The 16,740-nt window shown below is 52.3% G+C and overlaps 1 protein-coding gene across 2 annotated transcripts in view; it reads right to left on the bottom strand.

Moving 5' to 3' along the window:
* The window catches only part of SND1 (staphylococcal nuclease and tudor domain containing 1), a 412,723-nt gene that overhangs the window by 360,729 nt on the left and 35,254 nt on the right, over positions 1-16,740 (bottom strand). For both annotated transcript variants that reach the window (XM_067531417.1, XM_067531418.1), the window contains exons 7-9: positions 5,301-5,459; positions 4,300-4,406; positions 2,963-3,053 (exon numbers count right to left, since the gene is read on the bottom strand). In XM_067531417.1, coding sequence (XP_067387518.1) covers positions 2,963-3,053; positions 4,300-4,406; positions 5,301-5,459 — 357 coding nt within the window. The remainder of the gene's footprint in view (positions 1-2,962; positions 3,054-4,299; positions 4,407-5,300; positions 5,460-16,740) is intronic.

The raw sequence follows: 16,740 nt of genomic DNA, 5'->3' as shown, positions 1-16,740 counted from the left end.
CCAGTGCTGAATGGAGGGGAATGAAGATGTTGAGCTGCCAATTGGACATCGAGCCATTGATCGCTACCTGTTGAGCCCATTGAAAACTAGCCAGTTTTCTATCCACCTTACAGTCCATTCATCCAGCCCAGACTTCTGTAATTTGCTGGCAAGATACTGTGGGAGACCGTGTCAAAAGATTTACTAAAGTCAAGATATATCACATCCACCGCCTTCCCCACATCCCCGGAACCAGCCATCTCATCATTTACAGGCAGCATTCAGAAAATTGTAGCACACACAGGAACCCCTAGGCAATGCTCTGCCGGCTCAAGAGACTCCTCAGGCAGAAATTAGGGCACCAAGGCAGAGGTGAAAGGGCTGGGTTTTAATCTCAGTCAACATTGACCTACTGTGTGACCTTGGGGGCAAGTCCCCTCTTGTCCCGCCTTTTGCCTGGCCCATTTAGCCCAGGAACTCCTTGGAGCAGTGGCCATCACTCACTATGTCTGTACAGCACCTGGCACAATGGGGCTTTGGTCTCAGCGGTGGCTGTTAGCGATTACTGTAATACACACAGGATGAACAAGGAATACAGGCAATGCTCCGCCACATCAGAACCATTGCTCATCTCCCACGAGGCAAGCTGATTCAGAGGAAGGTGCAAGAAATCCTGCAGTAGAAGCAGTCCTGGGATACTCTGACCCCAAGGGGAAGCTCCTGTCTGACCCATCAGCCAGTGGTTGGTTCATATCCTGAGGCAGGAGGTTCAATATCCCTTCCAAGCTCAGGGTTCCTTATCTCTGGCTGCTGGAACTCTGGAGTTCCATTATCCCTGTAAGCTTCAAGGCAGCTCTGGAAAGGGAGGTCAGGGGGTGGCCCCAGGAGGATTCACACTACAACAGAACTGAAAGAAACGAACTTGACCAGAATCAACCTTACCGTGAGCTAGAGCAGCCTCTACCGGCCACTGTGCTGTAGGGGAAGCGGAAATATCCCTGCACTACAGGGATATTTGTGGCCACAGGGTGGAGCAGAACTTATTTCTAGTCCAGAGGATACATTTTCCCCCGTTTCCATACTAACCTTATCCCCCACATTCAGGGCCATTCTGATCAGACCCTCATGCACATGAACCTTTCCTCCCGCCCCAGCCAGTCCTGGGACTTTCCCACCCAGGGAGAGATTTGAGCACAGAGAAGCAACACAAGGAGGAGAATCATAGCAATGTAGGACTAGAAGGTCATGAGATCATCTAGTCCAGTCTCCTGCACTCACGGCAGGGCCAAGCATTATCTAGACCATCCCTGACAAGTGTGTGTCTAACCTGCTCTTAACAATCTCCCAGGATGGAGATTCCACGACCTCCCTGAGCAATTTATTCCTATGTCCAACTACCCTGACAGTTGGGAAGTTATTCCTAATGTCCAACCTAAATTGCGCTGGCTGCAGTTTAAACCCACTGATCCCTGTCCTGTCCTATCCTCAGAGGTTAGGAGAACAATTTCTCTCTCCTCCTTCTAACAATCTTTTACGTACTTGAAAAAGTATGTCCCCCTTGGTCTTTTCTTCTCCAAACCAAGCAAACCCAATTTTTTCAATCTTCCCTCATAAGTCGTGCTTTCTAGACCTTCCGTCGTTTTTGTTGCTCTTCTTGGGACGTCCTCCAATTTGTCCACATCTTTCCTGAAATGTGGCACCCAGCACTGGACAGATACTCAGTTAAGGCCGTATCAGCGCAGAGTAGAGTGGAAGAATTACTTCTCGTGTCTTTCTTGTTTACACCACTCGTTAAGACATCCCAGAATGAGGTTTGCTTTTTTGCACACCGAGTCATTTAGCTTGTGATGCATTATGACCCCCACATCCATTTCCACAGTACCCCTTCCTAGGCACTCATTTCCCATGTTGTACGCATGCAACAGATTGTTCCTTCCTAAGTGGAGCACTTTGCATTTGTCCTTATTGAATTTCATCCTATTTACTTCAGACCATTTCTCCAGTTTGTCCAGCTCATTTTGAATTTTAATCCTAGCCTCCAAAGCACTTGCAACCCCTCCCAGCTTGGTATCGTCTGCAAACTTTAAGTGTTTTCTTTATCCCATTATCTAAATAGTGGATGACGCTATTGAACAGAACTGGATCCAGAACTGATCCCTGCAAGACTACTTGATATGCCTTTTCAACTTGACTGTGAACCACTGGTAACTACTGTCTGGGAACCGTTTTCCAGCCAGTTATGCACCCACCTTATAGCAGCTCCATCTAGGTTTCATTTCCCTAGTTTGTTTATGAGAAGGTCACGCCAGACCATATCAAAAGCCTTATTAAAGTCAAGATACCACGTCTACTGCTTCCCCCCTTCCACAAGGCTTGAAGACAGGGCATTGGGCATGCAGAGAGCAGGATGGTGGGCAAAGCTGGAGAGCAGATAACTGTAGGTGAGAGAGTCCACACAGGCCAATGCTCCCACATGCAAAGGGTTGAACAAGCACAGCTCACTGGCTACAGATTCAGCTCTTCCTTTGCATCTGAGGGGCAGACTGTGCCCATGCTGGGCACCATGACATTCCACACTTCCCTGAGCTGCAAAGGAAGCCGGACTATGTGTTACCGTCTCAGGATGCAGCTCGTCATAATCAGTGCTAGCAGCAAGGGCTGCAAGTTACAAGAACATCGCATCTGCCACCCCAGAGCAGAGCGATGGGCCATCACGTCCTATCTCCTCCTTCCAGCAGCACCCGTGCGCCACACTACAGAGGAAATCGCAATCCCATCACGCACCTGGCCAGTTGTGCAGTGCTGCACATGGCAGGGAGGGGATGTTCCATCTGCAGCAACGGAAAAATCCCGAGGTTTTATGCGGGTGACTGCATTTTGAAACCAGCAGCAGCACGTGCTGCGTGGCGACCTGTCTTCCATGCTCCACTCAGGTCCTGTCAGCCTGAACAGGATTGCAGGTGCGGAGTTGCTAGGCACTCACCTTGGCAACAAACTGTTTGTCCTTCTGGTCCAGATTAGCCGTGGGAGCCACGTAGTCTCTCCAGATTCTCAGCTTGCGTTCCTTGGCGTACCTAGCAACACAAAGATACAGGTGACCATCCAGCACTAGGTTTGGGGTGTGCATCCTACCCTACGGGAGTTGGCCATAGTCCCACTGCCTGCCATCGCCGCAGACGTGGTCAAGCCCCTGGCAGATGGGGGACCACCACCTAAACAAAGCCGAGGTTGCACAGGCCCAGTTGGTAACCGGTGAGCAGTAAGAGCCAGCCCTGATTGCTGGCACATTGAGACATGATGGGTACAGGGACCAACCAGCCGAACGGGCCTTTGTCACCAGCTACAAGGAGGAAGTGGATCAGGACAGCAAGAAAACTTAAGGCAACACAGGGAGCAGCTGAGTCCTCTGCGTGCCTGGGAATCAGGCCACTGACTTAGAGGCCTAAATGTGGCTCTAGCAGCATTGGACCCGCACTGCAAAAGCCGCAGCCCAAACCATTACTATCCTGGTCCAGCTGCAGCTCCCCACCCCGCAAGGCGAGTGCTGTCTTAGCCAGCAACGTCCAACTGAGCTGAGCAGGTGAAGCCGGGCCTGAGCTGACTGGAATCGATACGCCAAGGGACCAGCCAAGCCCCTGCCTCTCTGTGGTCACCACTACCCAAGACAGAGATCTGCCTTCTTCCAAGGTTGCGTGCAAGAGGCAGACTACGGCAGTGATGGCCTGAAGGGAAGAATGCCCTTAGATTTCAGCCAAGGTAGAAGACAGTGGGAGCACACACAGCTATATCACCAGCCACCTGCAGGAGGCAGCAGGCAGGGTCCCATCTGCTCTGCTTGGAAATTAGCAGTGAGAGGAAACGCACCCCTAGCCCCTGCCTTCCTCTTCAAAGAGCAGCTCTGGGAATCCCCACCAGCCAGGCCAAATGGAGGGGCAACGCCAGGCGCCCCAGGGGAATGAAGCAAGACCAGCCAGGGAGCTGGGAGATCCCCGTGCTCGGAACCTTCCCCAGCTGGCTGCAGGGAGCCATCTCCCACCTCTGCTGGAGCTCAGCTAGCCCCACCTCCCCTCCACGCAGAGTGCACCACGCAGCTGCCACCAGGGGAGGCAGACACGTCCTTCCCGCAGCCAAGCAGCTGGCCCAGCTCCTGGACGCTGCCTCTTCAGGTGGCAGCAGATGCTGGCAGCCAATGGAAGAGGAGGATGCGATTTTCTTTAGGTCATGAATCCACTGGGGGCACTCTCGCTATGTCCCTGGGTGGGGCTTGGGGAGCCCTGCACCCTAGAACCATCTCCCCCAGCATCAGCCCCCGACAGTTACCTTTCAGCCGCTCGCAGCTTCTCGGCCCCGCGGGTATACACGGCGATGGACCAGTCCACGCAGCGCGCAAAGCCTTCCTTCAGCAGCAGCTCCGTGATGTTGCCATTCTAGAAGCAGGAGAGGAGAGGACACGGTCAGTCTCTGTCCCCTCTGGAGCGACAAGGCTCAGACGTCCCCCCCACACCAGGGCCAGGACAGACTTATCGCCAGTAGTTGGAGGAGTCTAGAGCCGGCAAGACCCATTCCAAAAAGCAGCAACATCCTGCGAGGCATAGCCCTGGCTGCGACCCTGCCCGGCCTCGCTCTACGCAATGCTCACTTGACAGCTGTTTGTCACCAGCTGCTGCTAGCCCACGGCCGGCAGGGACACATTCTCCAGCCCAGGCTAGTGGGAGCCATCCTACTGACACCCCCTCCCCCAGCTAGGGAGCTAGCCAACAGGACAGCCTTCAACCATGGGGAACATTAGGGGAGGCAACTGCTCCCCAACTGTTACCTAGGCTGCAGTCCGGGAGTCCTCCTGGGCCCCTCTGATGCTGGATGCCCAGCCAGCCAGCCAGCCACCCCACACTGCCCAGAAGTCTCCACCCAGGCCTGCCATGCAATCCCATTGCACTCATGAACTCCTAACCAGCAACGAAACCACCCGTCTTGTAGTGCTCCCCCTGGTGCAGAATGCAGCAGTTCTGCAGTCTGATAAGCAACACGGGTTGCCATAAGCTCTCCACCCCTCCTAGCTCTGCTCTCTGCGCTGGCTCCCCACTGAACACGGAGTGCGCTCTGACACCCCCCAACAAACTCTCCTCCATTTTAGTGGTCACCCAAAGCTCCCGAGAGAAAAGGCTGCCAACCCCACGGTACCCCTGGGACGGTTGGCTGGATCCCCCCAGCTGGGGTGCGTGAGCAGTTCCCTATTACAAAAGGCAAAAATGCACCTGCTTTCCCCCACAATAGTACCCAGCCACCCTGGGGTCAGCCCGAGACCTCTCCGCCCCCCTTACTGGATGGAGGATGGTGCCCAGGATGTTCTGATTGTGGCAGCTCTCCAGGACGATCTGTACATCTCTCTGCAGCAGCCGTGACTCGGTGAAGAATTTTGCTTCTGCTGCAAATGGCTCTGGCGTCTCTGCCCCGTCTGCCTCCCGCTTGAACGTGGGGCACTGCAGCATGGACACAAGGGCAGGTTAGAGACAGGGCAGTAGCAAGGCCTCTGTGACTGGAGGGGCATTACTATGGCAGACTGCTCGGCAGCAGTCGTTCAGGAACAAGGACAGTCTACAGCAGGACGATGGACCATCCTCAGTCCTGCTCCAACTCCTATTGCAGGTTACACAGAACAGAGCCTCCAGCGTAGTTAGAATGACCCGCCTCCAAGCAAGGCGTATCGGCACACGGCCCATGCACCAGAACCACCAGCACACCACACGCTACGGTCCTGGAGTCCACTCCATGGTAATGGCCGCCAAGTCATACATGTGTTCCATAAGTGCCGTGAACCCCTGGGGAAATGGCTGTGTTATTACATCGGTGCTTTTGCTATGCTGGAGGCCCCCAGACCTTGTACAGAGATACGGTCCACGGCTTACCCTAGTCATTTTGGGTGCCCCATGGAAGCCCTATAGAAGGCCCTGAAGGATAAGTGAATAAGTGAATATTCCAGAATTGCCGATCCTTACAGATTGTGGAGAGAACTGGCACTACTGAGCCCAAAGTGAGAAGACTCCATTTAGCTGAACATCCTCTGCTAGAGCCTTTGCACCACTCAGGAAGGGGAGCGCGCTTGTTTGTGTAGAAGACTATCATTGTTCAATATTATTTGGACATCGGGATCAGGTAAGTAAGAGGAAGGTGCTGCAGGCTTTAGTGACAGCCCTGAGTTCTAATAATTGATATGCATTCTGGACTCCCAAGGGGCCCAGACGCCTTGTGCCATATGACTTCCCATATGAGCTCCCCAACTTAAGAGGAAGGCATCTAAACACAGGTACCTCAGGAGTCGGTGTGTGGCAAGGGATCCCCCTCAACTTTCTCCAAAGGCTTTGTCCACCAGATGAGTGTGTTCAAAACCCCCAACAGAATTATCCCCTTGTCAATGTTGCCCCTCTCTGGTGAGTACATGGGGAGAAGCCATGTCTGCAGACAAACAAAGATGGAACCTGGCAAATGGTAGTGTGCGCGCATGAGGCCATGTGGCTGAGGGGGGAAAGGCAAGTCCTGGCTGAAGTCCAGGGCATTCTGATAGACGCACTCGTAGACAGTCATTATGGCCTACAACCTCTGGAGCAGTAGAGAAGCTCTTGCTATGGATGACTCCATCATCACCCCATAAGGTTTATCAACCTCATAGAAGTCAATGTGGATTTCTCACAGTTGATGCAAACACCTAGGAAAGGCAGCAGATGGAGCAGGAATCTGGTTGTCTGCTGGGCATCTTCATTGGCTTCTGATTTAACAGTTCCTATCAAGGTATGGTGAGTGTGAATCCCTCTCTCATCATCGGACACCATCAAAAAAACTTTTGTAAAGCCCCTAGGTGCTGGTCCAAAGGGGAGGACTCTGAATTGGTAAAGGGAGGTTACGCTGGTAACTGAATGTTCTTCGAGAGGTGTGGTCCCTACCTGGATGTACATGCGCACTGTGTGCCAGAGCCGGAACTGTTTGACGTAGTCTGCCGACCCACACGTCATGCGTGGTCCAAGTGGTTGCATCCTAGGTCTTATGAGGCTGCGTGGGTCGACACCCCCTCAGTTCCCTCTTATCAGCAGGCTGCGAACCCATAACAGAGGAGAATCCAGATAGGGCCCACACTTCTCACAGAACCATCAGCTGCAGTAAGTAACCTCCCCTCTTCTTCGCCTGCTGCTTCCTGTGTGGATTCCATACGCCAGTAGCACAGCGAGCAGTATGCAGTTTGGAAGTGGGAGCGAGGGCTCATAGGAGTAAGGTTTTGCAGTATTGCCAGGCCCACTGCTGTGTCCGCTGCTGCCGACTGAGTCAGAGCATAATGAGCAAGGACCACGTTTCAGCTTTACAAGTCTCCTGCCATGGGACGTCTGCGAGTAGAGTGGGCAGTGATGCCAGTGGCGGAGAGACCCATGAAAGGGAGTAACAGTCTGACGCAGCAGGAGACCCATGTTGAGATGCACTGGGGAAAAAAGAGCCCGGTCGCTTCAGCGTTCCGCTATAGCGATAAGGAGTCTGGGCGAGGCTCGGAAAGCACAGCTGCATTGGCAGTAGAAGGCTAGCGCACGGCAGATGTCGAGCGAGTGCAGGGTACGTGCTCTGGCAGAGGTGTGCGGTTCAGGGTAAACGGTTGGAAGATGAAGGACCTGATTGACACGGAATGGCGAAACCTCTTTGGGGAGAAACTTGGGGTGGAGTCATAGGGAGACTTTATCCTTATGGAATATCGTGAACAGGGATCTGCCATCAGAGCTGCCAATTCACTGACTCATTGGACAGAGGTGATGGTTACGAAGAAAATCGCTTTCATTGAGAGGTGGGCGTGTGAACAAGAGACCAGAGGCTCAAAGGGGGGTTTGGTGAGTGTCAAGAGGACACGGTTAAGGTCCCACGTGAGAGTAGGTTTTCTAATCAAGGGAAAGGTATTGAGGCGGCTGCAGAGGAAGCGCACCATGTTTGGATAGCTGAAGATCAAGACACCGTCCACAGGTGAAAGAAAAGCACTGATCACCACTAGGTGTACTCAAATAGAGGGCGAGGCCTGAACAGTGAAGGTTAAGTAGATAGTTGAGGACCGTCTGTATGGGCACCATGTTCAGGGAGTGATGGATGTGTATTGCCCATATCGTGATGCGTTGCCACTTGGCTTGGTAACATGCCTTGGTAGAGGGGTGGCGACTGTGCGCAAGTACATCCTTCACTGGTTTAGAGCATGCCTCATCTACTTGTGAGCCCCATTGAAATAGCAGGCTGTGAGATGACAATGGTGAGGGTTGGTGGCAGATTTGGCCCAGTTGTTGGGTGAGGAGTTTTGGTAGAAAGGGAAGATGACAGATCTTCATCTTTTGATCTGCTCATGAACCAGTATTGGCAGGCACAGAAAAGGGCTACAAAAGTAGGAGGGTTGCTCGGTCCTGCTTCATCTTGGAGTACTTGCAGGAGGAGTGGGATGGGAGGGAATGCATACTGCAGCTCCCAGGTCCAGGGGAGAAGTAGAACATCTCATCATAAGCCCCCTCTAAGGGCGCCCCTGGAGCAAAAGAGAAGAAATTTGTGGTTGAAGGCAGTCACAAAGAGTTCCCATTGCAGTGTGCCCCAAACTTGGAAGATGTATTGAAGAGTGGGGTTGTGTAATTCCCCACTTGTGGTTGCAGAGAAAGGAGAAGCTGAGGCTATCTGCCAGGTCATCGTCTGCCCCTGGTAAATGGGTCACATGATGTACGATATAATGTCGTAGGCACCAGTTCCACAGTCACACCGCCTCTTGACAGAGTGTCGATGATCTGGCACCTCCTTGTTTGTTGATGTAGATGACCATGGTCATGTTGTCCGAGAAAAGTTGTGTGTCTGGAGTTCACAAAGGGCAGGAATGCCTGGCAGGCACGGTGGACTGCAAGGAGTTCTCGGATACTGATGTGCATCCATGCTTTTATGGGGGAAGAAAGACCTTGTGCTGTATGCCCTTGTAGATGGGTACCCCAACCTACAAGGGAGGTGTCTGGTCAGGGTCTAGTGTGGGATAAAGAGGTTTAAGGGGATGCCTGTCATGACCTCGTATGGATCGCACCACCAGGAGAGGAAGAACAGTATTGTGTGCAAAAGGAAGATCCATTTGTTGAGGTGATCCTTTTGTGGGTCATACATCGTGTGCAGCCATAACCAAAGACATCTCGTGGGGTGGCAGGCGCATGGTGTGATTGCAGTGTCAAAGTAACAAAGATGGGTGCTGTTGGAGTCTCGTGATGAGGGCTGTAAGTGCGGCAAACCAGGTCTTTCAGGAAGAATGCCCTGGCTACGGGGGAATCCAGGCAAGCAACTATAAAGGGAAGGGTTTGGGTTGGTACCAAGATGGACTTTGCCTCATTGACATATGCCCAGGCTGGCAAGAAGTGCCCACAGAGTGCGGATAGCAGCGGGGAGGCAGTTGTGTGAAGGTGCCACCAGGAGCCAGTCAGCCAGATAAGTGAATATGCCCAGCATCTCATCTGTGCTGCCACCACATCGGAGACCTTCGTGAACCTGCGAGGGGCTGTGGCAATCCCAAAGAGAATACATGAAATTGGTAGTGGGAATGGTCCACACTAAAGTGGAGGAACTTGCGAAGGGCGGGGTGGATGTCCACATGTAAGTATGTATCCTTCATGTCAAGAGCCACGAACCAAACTCCAGGGAATAGAGAGGGGTTGGTTTGAGGAAGAGTAACCATACAGAATCAGAATTTGCAGATAATCGGTTCAACGTCCACAGATCCAGAATGGGGCGACTGTCTTCTTTTTTTGGTAGGAGGAAACTGAGTAGAAGCCATGGCCCTGATAGCAGCAAAGGACCCACTCTATAGCTCCTTTGTTTAAGAGTGTGCGGGCCTCCTGTTGGAGGAACTCTAGTTGTGTCAGGCGTGTTTGTTCACCGTGTGGAGGGTGGCATGGGGGAAATGTGGGATTTTATGACATCTAGCACTCAGCGATCGGTGGTAATCTTGCTGCAGTTGTGGGCGAATAGAGCAAGACAGTCCCCGCAGACAATCTGGGAAACTGGGGAAGGGTCAAGGCTGGGTTCGTGGTTCTCTATGTAAGAGTCAAAAAGGACGTCTGGAGGGCGTTGCTGAGAAGTGGAGGCAGTAGAGACACAGGCGGTCAAGAACCTAAGCTGGTGAGATCTTTGACAGCAGCACATCTGATCCTTCTGGCTCAGTAAATAGGGTTGGTAGACCAGTCAAATGGGATAGCATGGCCTGACAGACTGTCTGTTTTGATAGCGGGCAAGGGTTGGAGTGTAGCAGTCCAGTGACCACAGAGCGGCCCGAGAGTCCTTAAGGAAGTGTCAACTCATCTGTCTTGTCACTAAATAACTTTTGGTTATCAAACGGGAGGTCTTGCAGGGTGGTTTGCATCTCTGCGTGAAATCCTGAGGTTTGGAGCCAGGAGTCCTGTCTGAGCACAACTCCTGAGGCAAGAACCCACGCCGCTGTGTCCATGGTGTCAACTGCTAGAGCGCAACCTTGGCTACTAGCTTGTCCCCATGGATAATGGCTTGGAACTCTGCTTGTTCGTCCTCCAGCAGGGAGGCCTGGAGCTCCCCCACTTCATATATGAACAAAAGCCGTATTTTGTTTGTTCAGCCGGATAACTCCATGGAACTGCAGGCCTGCGGAGGACTATATCTTTCCTTCCAATGAGGTCCAGTTTTTTGGCTGCCTGGTCTGGCGGAGTGGACCAGTTAGGCTGCAGATGGGTGAAGAGAAAGCCTTTGATCTCCACGCACTTTGGCGCTGGGGCAGTGGATGCTGGCGCATGCCAAATTGTCTAGGCTGGTTGCAGTATCACCTTATGGATGTGGACCACAATCTGTGATGGTCCTGCAGGCTGTAAAACATCCAGGAACTCATCCTGGGGACCAGTCACAGTTTCCACTGAGAGACAGAGTCACTGCCATGCATCATAAAAGGTCTTGGTATTGCCTTTGTCTGGTGGTAGAGGGCCAGAGGGACGAGGGCATCATCCAGACATGACTACACGCCAGTCAGTACCAGTGGTTTCACCGGCTCCGTTGGTTCTGCCAGTGCTGGGGACATAGCAATCCCGTGTGGCTCCTCATAAACCAAGGGAGTAAAATCCAACGGGGGTGGTCCATGTTGAGGTGGTGGTGGCTCCTCAGCCACCCTATGGATCCCCATGATGCCTATAGAGCTAGGCATGTAATAACTGTGGTTCATTCGTCGGAGACTGAGGCTGCCCAATGTCTAGCACTTCGCACTGCGGCAGGCTGTCTAGCAGCCAAAGTACCTCCATTGAAGGTATCAGCGGTGAGAGTCTGCCCGGTGTGCTCGGGAACAGGCGTGTGCTCGGTGTAGGCCAGAACAGGCCTGACGGACCCAGTGGAGTCGACAGGGTTCGAGAGACTAGCGGTACGCTTGCTCTGAGATGGCAGAAGACTGAGGCCTGTCTAGGTGCTTAGACTTTCATTCCGCTTTGTATCTCTTTGGAGCGCGTGCCTCAGAGTTGGCATGCGATTTCTTGCCAAGCTTATCCTGGCTCGAAGAGGGAACATGGTGCTTGGGGGCCATCTTGCCCAGGGAGCCTGACTTATGTTCATGGTCATGCTTTTTGTGGGCTTTATGGGTCTTTGCTAAGGCTGTCAGTACCACTGGTGATGTATCAGAAGGAGACAAACACATCTCCACTGTGACTGGGCATTCCAGGGGGGTCCGGCAGTGCCACATGGACACATCGCCTCTTCCATGAGGTGCTTGCGGGATCATGGGTTCACGTACGGAAGGATCTACAAATGGAGCACTGAACAACAACATGGGCCTCGCCCAAACAGTAGAGGCAGTGTTGATGTTCGTCGCTGACTGAAAACAAATGTCAGCAAGGAACAGTTCTTGAACCCGACTTGTTCGGGCATAGTCCCCCGGAACAGGTGGGACACCCGGATAGAAATCAATGTCGTCGATTAACTATACTAACTCTCTTAGTGATCAACTAACACAAGCTAACTATGTACACTATAACTACTGACTATTTTTTCTTTTGGCTACACAGATTTCAAAGGAAAAGGAGAAGTGTTCCAACACCGGCCATGCGACAGTAAGAGGGGACTAAGGAGATGTTGACCCACATAACCGTGGATGCAATCACATGGACCATGCATGGGTCGACAGACTACTTTAAACAGTTCTGGCTCCAGCACATGGTGCGCATGCACACCCATGTATGGAATCCATATAGGGACCAACACCTGAAGAATGGTCTTGACCAAAGAGGAATCTGAAGACCTCCTGTGGGATGGGTGCATGACTAGTGAAAGCGTGTCAAGCCGTGAACTAGGTGCCCTCCTCTAGGGAGGGCATTATTGATGTCAAAGCGATCATGCAGAATTTTAGTTTTCGGATGAATATGTTCAGCTGTCGTAGGTCAAGAACCTGCCTCCATCCCCCATTCTTTTTGGGACCAAGCAGCAAAGGGAGTAGAAACCCATCCCTTGATGTTGAGGTGGAAGCTTTTCAATGGCTCCCCAGAGGAGAAGGGAGTCCACTTCCCGGCAGAGACTCTCCTCAGGAGAATGGTCCCTGAAAAGGAACCAGGAAGGGGCTTTGTGGGTAGCAGTTACCAGAAACTATCAGATAGCCATCATGAATAACTTCCAGTACCTCTTTGTATTAGTTAAGGTTCTCTCTACAGTTGCAGGAAAATTGGGTAAGGTGGCCTCCAAAAAACTAAGGCAGGGAAATGATGTGGCATCAATAAAGGGATGCAGGTCTCAACAGCTGGGTCAAAAGAAACTCTTTGGCTGAGGATTAGAGTGAGATGTGTCGGCTGTTGCAAGGGCTGTGTTCTTGGGCCTATAAACCCTCTGTCATTTACATGGAAGTTCCCAAGGACATTGATAATAAAAGGGCTGAGGAGACAGTTTCACCCTATGTCTGTCTGTGATGTTCTCTTGGGGGCAGAGTCAGAGATTCCCGTACAGCAAGGAGAGATTCAGCTATGGAACAGATTGATCGTATCAAAGGGCAGATCCTGGTGGCATGCTGCACCTCTCTAGGGAAACCTGAGGGTTGTAACCACGAGTCTTTCCTCATAACAATGGCTGTAGCCATTCCTCTGGTTGCAGAGTCCACAGCATACAACACTGTCTGGAGAAAAGCTCTGGCCACCAATTTTTCCTCATCAGCAAAGGCCTGGAAGTGGGCTATTATCTTCCTGGAACTCATCCTTTAACATCTAAAAACGTGGCATAACTGGTAAAATCAATTAGCCAGAAGGGCTAATAGTTTGAGATTCTGAGCCGAAGGGAGATGGAAGACAGACAAGGGCTATGTTCAGACTGACGGCGGCAAAATCGCTGCCGCCAGATCGATCTTTCTTGATCGATTGAGCGGTCAGTGAGACCTGCTCAATTGATCAGGAAATCAACCGAGTAAGTCCACCCCCTCAAGTAGCGTAGCGCTGAGCCGACGGGAACGCTGTTCCCATCAGCTCAGCGCAGTGAGAACAGCGCACAGAAGGGAAGCACAGCAGTCAGCATCAGTTACGCAAGTTACTCTGCATAGTTTGCGTAACTCCCATTGACTGCTGCCAAATCGCGTGGTAAGTGTGAACCAGCCCAAGATTTCTACCCAGGAGACAGCCACTTGGGTTTCTTGTCAGAGGGAATACCTTTCGGGTGGTGTTGCCTAGATCTTGGTAGCCCCTTGTACCATCAAGCAGTTAGGTGGTGGATGCAAGAATAAAAACTCCACCACCCCTTTTGGATGGAACAAAGTAACACTTCTTGGCCCTCTTTGGGGCGTGAGCACAGGAAGCAGAGGTGTGCCATACCATCTTTGCTGGGTTCATGAAGGCCTCGATCGGGAGACCCCCCGTCTGGGACCAGAAAACTGCAACAAGTCCAGCAATCTGCATCGAAGCTCCTGAACCTCCTCAAACTGAATATGTAGTTCAGACACCACCTTGTGCATGAGCTCCTGGTACTGCCTGACGTCATCATGAAATGGTGACAGAGAAGAGGGAGTAACCACCTCATCCAGTGTAGAACAAATCACCCCAGAACCAGCTTGCCTTCTTCCTCCAAATACACCAACGGGGCCAGTCGGTGTTGACGGAGCAACAGTAAATTAGACACCTGGGCGTGTCTAGAGAGGGATCCCAGTCCCCAGTAGTGCCCTTAGGAAGGATCAACTGGTGAGAGAGGTCCCCATGGTATAGAGTACCACCTATCCCTTAGCCAATCACGTCTGGCTGGAGACCAGAACCCTGATCTTTAGGGCTTCTGTCCAAGGCCACCACTCCCTGGTACCACAGACTCCTGAGGATCTTCCAACTCAGGAGGTGGCTGGATCCCAGATTACCAACAAAACCACCACTACTGATGGTTGCATACAAAACCTGGCAAGTGGGAGGGCAGAACATCTCTGCATCCTCATAATAGCCTCCTACTCCTCCAGAGTAACAATGACCCAGAATAGAAACAGCCCTAATAAGAAGACTGAATGAGGACAGGGGAGAGCAAAAGTGTCCTCCAGGGACATGCAGGTCTCAGACCATGCCAGAGTGCAAGGGGAGTCCATTGGTGTATCCCGAGCTTTTGGTGACAGTGGAATTCGGATCCATCCAGGGCCATGTAGTTTAAGACACCACATTGGCTCTAGATGTGGAAGGGGAGCACCACAGGGTGTTTGAACGTAGCCATCAGAATCTGTACTGGGACCTGCAGATCCATACCCTTGTGTGCCATTTGCTCTTGCCAAGAAGATTTACTCAGGCTTAAGTCTTTAGCACCCACGTGTGCAGGCTTTCCCACCTTTGATGGGGTTGGGGAGGGATCCTCTCTCTTTGGGGCAGTCTTTGATGAAGACGGTTTATCCCTACGCCTATGAGAGATCCCCTTACTCTCACAAGGAGCCTTCTCTTTAGGTTTAGAAGTCTTAGCCTCCGGTCCTGAGCTTGTGCTCAGAAGGGCGCATCCTGCTTGATGAGACTGATTGTAAGGGAGGGTTCCTGGACTGAATCTGAGCAGGTTCTGGTTTCTGTCTCTGTCACATGTTTCTTAAGTCTCAGTTCCTGGCCCTCAAGAATTCTGGGGGAAAGGAGCAGCAGATGCTGCACTTGGCTGAGATGTGAGCCTCAACCAGGCCATGAAGGCAGCATTGACATTCATAGCTCACAGAAAGGAGCAAGGACCACAAGCCATTAAAACGTCATGGATGCTCAAGAGGTCCAGGTTCAATGTTTTCAAACTCTGGTGACCAAAGTTTGGTGCCACAATTGTCTGATTTGCAGCAGTGCTGAGCACCTGCAGCCAGGGGCGCTTCCGGAAACATTTCCCATGCTAGGCACAATCAATCAATTCCTGCGGAGCCTTCTCAACTGCAGCTACCAGCCCCATGCCTTGCCTGCTGAGTCTGTGCCGCACTCAACCCCTGCCGTCCAGCTCGGACTGCCCATGTGCTATGTCACACCTCCCTACCGGAGAACCGACATAGGTTGCTGGAAGCGGGGTGAGGCTAGCCAGGACTCTGGGGGGGGGACCCTGGTGCAAGTGCGAGCACTACAGCAGCAGCAAGGATTAGCAGCACTGGCTGCCCCTGCATCATGACACAGGACCATTGGGGCCAAACATGAGTGGGAGGGGGAAAGTCAGCACTGCCGCTCCCTGCCACTGCCAGGCCACGAAATCCAGACAGCTGCGTACACCAATGCCTGCAGATCCCCCTGGCTTCACTGGGCGCTCGTATCAGACCACGCAGGCACCTGAATGCCTACCCACACTGCCATGGTTTTGTAACATGCTCATCACTCTGGTGTTCAAACGGAGGAGTGGCACGTAGATGGACAACATGGGCCCAGGACTAAGTGCTCTGTGGACATCGTGGCTAATAGTAATGGTTAGAGGAGCAAATCCTTTCTGCCTGTCTAGTGCTTGGTTCTGCAAGGGCAGGCCATGGCAGCATGCAGAAATGCACTCTTCACCGTAAGGGAGAATGCGAGGATACTCTGGGAAAGGCATTTGCAAGGCTCCAACCACGGCCAGGCAGAGTGTAAGGGAATTCCGGCCAGGGCAGCGAGCGATATACCAGAACCCACCCGACTTAGCTGGCAGTGGAACATCATGAACTGTTGATGGTCCAGAAGAGGGAAAGACCTGGAGCGCTCCGGCTTTGGGGAAGCGCAGGACCGTTCTTCCTGAATGGAGTGCTGGCACCATCACCCTCATCCCAGGGCCATGAGGGTCAGGAGCTTGGGATTTAGGTCTGATTTGAAGAGTCACCTGCCATCACTGACTGCTAAGCACCGCACTGGGCACGGAGTTCAGTGCTGGATCTGCAGGGACTGCATTCACCCACTGAATTAGCACCACCTTGGGAGTTTTAGCCACAACCCTGACGAGGAAGATCCTGCTTAGCTAGTGACAAGGCAAGATCAAGCCTTAAGGCTGCACTGGCTGCAGAACGCTTTCAGAAAGGAGTTGTTTCCAAACCAGAGTTCTCCTTGGACTTGTCCCTGTAAGCTACTAAAGACATGGATTTGAAGTCTTTGAAACTTTAGCTAAGATCGCCTTTAACTCCCACCCTCTGCAGCAGACATGGAGATGAGCAGCCACCGTCTCCTTGTAAAGTCTAGAGGAGGGGCCTGGACATAGGTGCCTGATGGTTACCAAGGAGGTGGCCCTGAGACAGAGAACTCAGTGGACACTGTCCCAGGGAATAAGACCAATTTAAAAGCTGTGAAGCTCCGGTTCAGGTGGTTTAATGGGGGT

This window comes from Emydura macquarii, unplaced genomic scaffold, assembly GCF_026122565.2.
Source record: "Emydura macquarii macquarii isolate MOO-44397 ecotype Brisbane River unplaced genomic scaffold, CSIRO-AGI_Emac_v2 contig_3219, whole genome shotgun sequence".
Lineage (NCBI taxonomy): Eukaryota > Metazoa > Chordata > Testudines > Chelidae > Emydura > Emydura macquarii.
Note: the sequence above shows the minus strand (reverse complement) of the source record. Positions and strands in the feature narration are given on the sequence as shown.